Source organism: Idiotropiscis lumnitzeri, chromosome 1 (assembly GCF_059441095.1).
Source record: "Idiotropiscis lumnitzeri isolate Australia: NSW breed Sydney's pygmy pipehorse chromosome 1, RoL_Ilum_1.0, whole genome shotgun sequence".
Lineage (NCBI taxonomy): Eukaryota > Metazoa > Chordata > Actinopteri > Syngnathiformes > Syngnathidae > Idiotropiscis > Idiotropiscis lumnitzeri.
This window is the reverse complement of record NC_142391.1, coordinates 35,814,873-35,822,998: the sequence shown is the minus strand read 5'-3', so window position 1 is coordinate 35,822,998 and position 8,126 is coordinate 35,814,873. Positions and strand designations below refer to the sequence as shown.

At 40.1% G+C, this 8,126-nt stretch overlaps 1 protein-coding gene across 1 annotated transcript; it reads right to left on the bottom strand.

Moving 5' to 3' along the window:
* Nucleotide 1: 1 nt before the first annotated feature.
* prlhr2a (prolactin releasing hormone receptor 2a) lies at nt 2–7,106 on the bottom strand. Its single transcript, XM_088298388.1, has 3 exons — nt 6,892–7,106; nt 4,702–5,161; nt 2–2,333 (listed from the first exon to the last, which is right to left on the bottom strand). The coding sequence occupies exons 2-3, from the start codon at nt 5,139–5,141 to the stop codon at nt 1,697–1,699; spliced, it is 1,077 nt and encodes a 358-aa protein (XP_088154514.1). The 5' UTR covers nt 5,142–5,161; nt 6,892–7,106; the 3' UTR covers nt 2–1,696.
* Between the last annotated feature and the right edge of the window lie 1,020 nt (nt 7,107–8,126).

The following is an 8,126-nucleotide window of genomic DNA, read 5'->3' as shown; positions in this document are numbered from 1 at the left end:
AAAGCGGTTTTATTTACATACACTTTCATCAAACTCATTACGCACTATATACAACATTAGTTTTTGTAAAAGAATAATGCATTTGCACAGTTGTGCGTGTGTAAACTTGTCTGGGGGGCCTTTCAACAATAAAATGAAACTGCTGGGGGGGAAAATGATTCATTAGGGAATCAAGTTAGAATCCTTTGAAAAGCGAGTGTGCGCCTGAAAGGGGGTGCTGTGAGACTTTTTCGCGTGGGTTGCATGACGTGTGATAATCTGACATAAAAGTTTTATCACACTCAAAGGTGCCGTCACAGACTTAACAGGGCAGGGGAAAAGGCACCACACCTTTACCTCTCTGTCATAAACACGTCGTTTTAGCTATACACAACGTGCACTTGCACGAGTGGAAGTGCAATTTATATGGCGAAGTAAGTTTATGTAAAGTGTTTACAGCTCTTACCTCCTACCTGGAACAAGTAAATGAATGCATTTGAAATGAAACAAACTCCAATGAAACTGTTGCCTGAATTTCGGCTCAAGCCACACAATCATGAGGCGGTGGAGATTTCTCAAGAATGAGATACAGTATTTAGAAAACTAACAAAGTGAAATTATTGTTTAATACAATAATTGCATTAAAAATAATAATACCGGCTGTTTCGTCTGTGCAGGTCTTGGCCTGTTGGGGGCAGTGTAGTGCCTTGCAATATATCCTTTGAGTATTGTAATTCAGTATTACATTTTTTAAAATTATTTTTGTATGTGTTATAACATAGTTTGTGAGTGGAATTTGAAGGAATATCACTCCCAGAACCTGATTGTAATTTCCTATTAACACGTCAATGGAATTTTGCAATAACTACTCGCATTAGCACTGGTGATGTATCTAAAACCAAATTTGTGTTGTATTTAAATATGCAGTGTGTGGAATTCTTTTGTGTGTGTGTGTGTGTTTATTTATTTAATTTTTTTTAGTAAACTCCCAGTTATAGAGTCATTAAGCAGTCTATACCTTGTTCAGGTTGTCAAAAGCTTGATGCGCACGCAAACGGTGCGTTCAGGGTACTTTCACAACGTAGGAACTTTAAATAGCTTTTCGGCGCATTGATCGTGTTTCTTCAATTACAATGTTTTTATGATCAGAGCAGTGTTGGGCAAGTTACTTCCAAAATGTAATATTACATGTTATTTTCATGTAAAGTAATAAGTTCCTTTATAATCGTACTGTCTTTGTAGAGTAATGAGTTACTCACGCTTAAGTAACTTTTTTTTAAAATCGGGATTAATTTATTTAATAATGAGAAGTGGCTTGGATAATGGATGGATGGATGATTTTGACACTTTGAATGGAAATTACTAAACGTTCTACCAGACTGTAGCTGGCTAAGTTATTTAACTATATAGTGTGGGCTATAATATTAATTGTTTTGAGTCCTTTGATCAAAAATTGTATCAATCAAATCATTTTTATATATAAATAAATATGAATTTAAATATTGGAATTAAAATGTCATTATGACTAAAGCAATAAACAGCTTTATCGTCCATGTGATCGAATCAGGACTACCCTGGTTGAAGGTTGAGTGTGATAGAGGTTCTTGGTAAAATGTCTCCCCTGTAACTGGTCCCTAGAACCTCCCAAATTTAACTCAGTTCCTACCCCCCACTGATTTTATCACTTTCCTTACTCGAAAAATTTCTGAAACGTCTTTCACAGTACGACACTGGCGGTGGCGCCATTGTTGGCCGCAATGCCAATACGGCGGTGACACACCATCATTTTGCGGAGCTCGGCACGAAAACGGTCATGAAGCCAAGCATAGAGGAATGGATTACAGCAAGATGAGCTCATAGCACACAGGTGACAGAGCAACTGAATGAGCAGAAAGTAGCGCTTATCAATCAGATCAATGTCAATGTCACGCAACACGTTAAACACGCTGATGGGCATCCAGCATATGCCAAAAGCGGCCACCACCAGGCTAACCAGGCGGAAGGTCTTACGTTTGCGCAGGCGCTGGGCTTCGGCCTGGCTCTGAGTGTGGTAGCCTGGAACGACACAGTTCCTCAGTTTGACAGAGATGCACAGGTAAGAGATGCTGAGGGCAGATAGAGGCAGGACGTAGGTGATGAAGAGAGTGCCGTAGGCGTAGGCCAGACGCTCCCCTTCCTGACCCATCCAGAATTCCTCGCAGATGGTGAAGCCCTCATTTTGGAACTCCACATGGTAGGTGTGCGCCACAGCCGGAGCCACCAGAGCACAGGACAGCAGCCAGATAGCACACAGCAAGTAGGTACATGCCAAGATTGAGATGCGCTTCTTCAGAGGATGCACTGTGGCATAGTACCTGTCAGGGTAAGAAGATAAGCTTTGGCCAACTCAACAGATAATAGAAACGAATAGTATGGAATACAGTAAATATACAATTCTATCCATCTATCTATCTATCTAACTTCCAACTTGAACCAAGCTATGAAGTGGGACTTGTTTTTTTATACAGAACTTGTTTTGGGATCACCTTTTTGGGATGTTTACTACCATTGACGGATAAACACGTCAAAGATCCATTTTTAATTTTCTCGGCTAGTAGTGAATGAGTTAAAATATTTCTGTAAGCAATAGACTAAAATAAAACAGTGATTCCTGACCACTGTGCTGTGGGCTTCCATGAGAAATTATCCATTGTGCTGCTGGAAATGATCTAATTTCACTTCATTGGTCTGAAAACTATTTAGTCCAAAGAACGCATCTGATCATCTATCTATGCCATGCAGAATAATAAAATGCTATGCCACTAGAAAACAGGCGAAATATTTGATTAACCTGTTTTGGCACTTTTTATTTGGAGGGGGGTTGGTTGGGCATGTATTTATGTTTTCGGTAAAATTCATCACTTAGCTGTATAAGGTTTGGGACCCACTGCAATAGTGTAAAACACCTCTATTCCGATCTTGCACGTGTTGACCTGTTGATCACTAGTTCACCGATACCGTGCAGCCTATATGAGGCCTCACAATCCATCTCACTCTTTCAAGCAGTAAACAGAGGGACCAACCTACTGATCTATCCTTCCATCTGTCATCAATTATTCCATCTCTCCCATGAGCTCTTACTTGTGTTCTTTCAGCAGTTTGCAAATTCACATCACATCCCACTCAACTCAGATGCTATTGCCACGGTCAAGTGATAATAAAATAACTAGGTGTCAAGTAGAGAGAAGAAAAAGTTCCACAGGGACATTTTGTGTGTGTGTGTTTTTAAGCATGTGCAATACTGTCTGCAGGAAACTTTTACCTTTCACCACTTAAACAGGATAAGTGTAGGTCACAGGTGAGCTGGAGTCGATCCCATGCTAAGAAGCAGAATACAAGCAGAAATGGTATTCTGCGTATGTGTGTGTGCGTGGGTGTGTGTGAGACCAGCTTTCAACAGCTTTCATTAACATGCAGCACAGTTTTCCACCATCGCAAACTAAAACCTGCGCAATGCAAAACACTTATCAACAGCCAAAATGCAAATCCTCATATCAGACAAAGGTGTCAAATCCAGGTCCAGGAAATAAAAACCCTCTCACATTTTGTCTTCAGCCACAGGTGCTTCTACTCAACGGGGAAGTAAACGAGCTCTTGAGTAGATGCACCCGTGGTTGAAGACAAGCTGCTGCAGGGTTTTTACTTTCTGCACCTGGGTTTGTCGCCTCTGTCAGAAAGGAGGATTTGAATTTTGGCCGTGTTTATCCTGTTTTTGGTTTTGAAGAGTTGTAGCTCATCCCAGCTAATCAAAACAGTATGATTACCTTTGTAAGGACGGCGGCGTATTTGGAACATAATGTGTATTGGATCACATTGTTTCATTATGTATTGTGCAAGGTGCCATAATGCGGGCCTATGTGTGTTTTATTGCAGCGGTCCGCAACCACAGGGCTGCGGCCCTGTGCCAGATGGGGCTGATGCGCAATGTGTCAGCAGTCCAAGTCGCACAGAAGGCGGAAACGCCTGGGCCACCAATGTTTAAAGATTCTTCTTTGTGTTTATGGATGTATATATCTACGTATGGACCCATTTTCAGTATGTAAACATCCGAGCCACTTATCCTGCCTGTTATGTCTATAAATGTATAGAAGCGTGTGACCTCCTTTCACTAGGGGGGTGGTAGTGTGCGGAAGAGAAGAAAAAGATGTGTGGTTATAGAGTAAAAGAGGAGGAAGACAGACTAAAGCCTGGATTTGTGTTTCATCTTGCACCAACACAATATTATAGAACCAATCCAATATGGAAGCAACTTTCCAAAACTTATGTGATTATAGAGGTCGACCCTTCCAAGGTTTCAATAAACCATTTCATAAAATATAACTCCTCTATAGCTGTCAACTCCAGCACACCAAAACAATATGGACAAACATTGCACCATGTTTTTGTCAGTATTTTTTTCGACATTCAACACATTAAGCTGTCTCTTTGGTCGCAGCCCTAAAAAATATTTTTCACAGCTGAAATCTGTCACTGCAATCTAGATCAATTTCCTTTGCCAGGTAATAACATTCATTTTGTGGGAAATTATACGCCCAGGTATCATATTATTTACTTGTCTAAAACAAGAGGATTAGGCATCTCCAAGCTGAGTCTCTCATTTTCCCTGCACTTGTTCTCATTTGATGATGGATGCATGCGTGCAAACAGAATCCACCATAAATGCCTTTTCTCAGTGTGACTCACCTATCTACCCCAATGGCGGTGAGGGTGAAAACTGACACGTACACAGTCACCGGCTGGATCAGATAGACCAAGTAGCACATGAAGCGGCCAAACACCCACCCGTGTGGGTTGAGGGCATAGGCCAGTGTGAAGGGAATGCACGTGGCACACATGAGCATGTCTGAGAAGGCCAGATTCCCAATGAAGAAGTTGGTGACGTTGTGCATCTTGCGAGTGCAGCAGATGACGTACAGGAGCAGGTAGTTGCCGATGACACCCACCAGGGCCACCAGAGTGTAGCAGGGAATGATGAGCAGCTTGAAGGACTGCAGAAGCTCCACACCCTCAAACTGAGGTTTGCGCTCCGAGGAGACGTTCTGGAGCGCCACCTCGAAGGCCCCACCTGTGTCGTTCCACTGTTGGGTCGCAGGCAATGGTGATGTGATCTCGGGGTCCTCCATCCCAGTGGGCAGATGTCACCCTGGGGGATAGCTCATGATTACTTTTGTGCATGTTGTGGTATAAATATACCAGGAAACATAATTCTATGTGTTCTTTGCGTAGCAACAGGACGGTGAGATGTGACGGCAATATGTAATTATTGTACAAATGTGTCTCCTTTCCACTCCTTCTGTGCTCTGATCTCCCAAGGTAGCAAATGTGGCAACATTTGCTATTATTGCCTTTGTGAATAATAGACTGACGCTAACACAATCATGCTTTCAGCATTTCAATTGTGTACAGTGCATCTGTCACATTATGGCCATCTATCCATTAAATATTTTGCACCTTACTTGCCGGGGTATTACGATACATCCACAATATTTCTATTTATCTTGATTTACTTTCCAATATTTCGCATATTGAAGCTAAAATTGGGTAAGCTAAAAGGTTAGTCAACTCAACTCTATGTATAAAACGCTTTAAAACAGCCATTGCTGCATAAAAACTGGTGTATGTGGGGGGAAAAATCATACAATAACAATATAGATAGTACTTCAATAACACAGACAGATAAGTAATTTTTAGCGATTAAAATGATTAACAATTATTTAACTCATTCACTGCCAGCCCAGATTAAATGAAAGTACATTTTGGCTTCTATACACATCAATGGCACTGAGTTAATACATCAATTAATTAATCAATTGTAATGTCAAATGTAGCAAACACCATAAAACATTTGAACAATGTCAAGTCTGATATTGTGTCAAACGCTAAAGCATAAAAATCAGGTTTAAAAATCAGCAGGAGGTCATCCCAAGCAGATGGACTGGAAACGGAAAAGGTTCGATCCCCTTCTGAGCCTTCGCTTAGTCCACAGTACCTCTAATCGTGTCAGGTACGTAGCTCTGAGGCACCGGGCAGGTGCGTAAGGGTGGAGGAGCGTAGGGAAGGTGAGGTGAGACCATTAAAGATTAATATCTTAAAATGAACTCAGGCAAGTACAGGGAGCTAGTCAACAGCCAGAATTGGAGTTACGTCTTCCCTCATACAAGCACCAGATCGGAAGCAAGCAACAGTATTTTGGACTTTTGGATTAGTGTCTCTAAGTGCTGTTGAAAAGGGGATAGGCTTTATTTTAGTCAACTGCCTCAGATGAAAAACAATTAATTCAGCAACAGCACTGATGCCAATCTAATTTAAATTTTATATATATATATATATATATATATATATATATATATATATATATATATATATAATTTTAATTATATATATATATCTAATTTAAATTATATATATATATCTAATTTAAATTATATATATATATCTAATTTAAATTATATATATATATCTAATTTAAATTATATATATATATATATATATATATATATATATATTGGGTGGCATAAATCTGAATCTTCTCTAAATCTTGTTATTTTTATTTTATGAACGACCACATTAATTGTTTGCACTTGTTTGAATTTATTGCATCACTTACTGATTTTTTTTCAGTTCCTGTTACTAATCAAACAGCTTTGACACATGAGTGCAATCGCACCTGCATCTAATTATCTGATATTTAGTAGTATAAAATGATGTGTGAAAAGAAAAGGAAAACGCACACATGGAGATGGATATCGAAAAACGTGGAAAAACAAAACCCGTAAAAGAAGTACCGTACTTTCTATTGCTGGCTCTCTGTGGAAAACATTCTCACCAAATCGATGCACTTAATGCCTAAATAGTTCTCATGCCCGTTCCTACCTTGTGTTCGTGGCCAAGTGCGGAGCATCAAGGTCCAAAAGAGGGAGAGGAGGCGGTGGTGCGGAAGGAGATCCAGCGTGGAGCGTGCACGCGCCTCTCGCACACTTCTCACACTGATCGATGCCGCCTCAAGCTCACTGAGTCGATGCACACTCTTCCCCTTTGAAATTTCAGTTGTCACTTTTCGTTTATGTCCAAATGGTGACCTTCACCTGTGACGGTCACGTTTGGGTTGTTCCAGGAGTTGGGATTGATTTTAAAGAATGAGGAACTACACTAGTTTGTTTTTGTTTGTTTTTTGTCAAAATGCGTTTTTTGACTTCGTGGACAAGTACTGAGTTATGTGCTTCTGTTGCCTGTCAAAAGGGGGTACTGTTCTGCCTCCAAACAGAACACAGCTCTGATTCAAGAGGCTGAAGGGCAGAAAACACGAAATTAAGTTCACTTCAATTCCAGTAAATTAATTTAAAAAACACCAAATCACAACAATTTGTGAGTGATCTCAATTTCTAGGGAGGTTCTAAAACAGTAGATCAAGTAAATCTGTCATTTACTGCATTTTGGAAAAGAGCGCTGACTTAAAATCGACTGAAATAAATAAGACTTTGGACTATTTTGGTGACCATCACGGCGCAGCAAGATGCATAGATCTGCACAATGGCGTGTTAGACGGGGTGTTGGTAATTTCTCAAACGAGCGCAAACCGGCACACTTAATAAAAGCCAGTTCGCACTGAAATGGAGGAAGCAAAGCACCTCTTCTTATTTTCATTAAAACGTGGCATTTTTGTGCAGAAAAGGAAGCAACCATGCTTGACCATATTAATTGCTGCTCTTTGCAGGTGTGGCAATACATAATTATTGTTTTGAACCTCATTGTATACAGTATGTGTTTACGAGTGGTGCTAAGGGATTGATTTAACTGTGAAATGCACTTGGACTGTTCCCCGCTTTCTTTGGCTTTATAGCTCTTTGACCTCAAATTGCCAAGGAAACAACCTCACGTGTGTGTCAATTTGTCTCATTTGGGCTTTGCTTGAATGATTGCCGCACTTGGTCAACAGCAACAGTGTTATTACGTCAGGCAAAATTAATAATGAATATTGCATTACTGTAAAAAGCCAATGGAGAAAAAAATACCTAGAAATTCTCAATATAGGGTCACACTGATTATTTGTTGTTGATGCCCTTAGAATAGAAACTGAAACAACACAAAACAGACAGTAAGAACAAGTC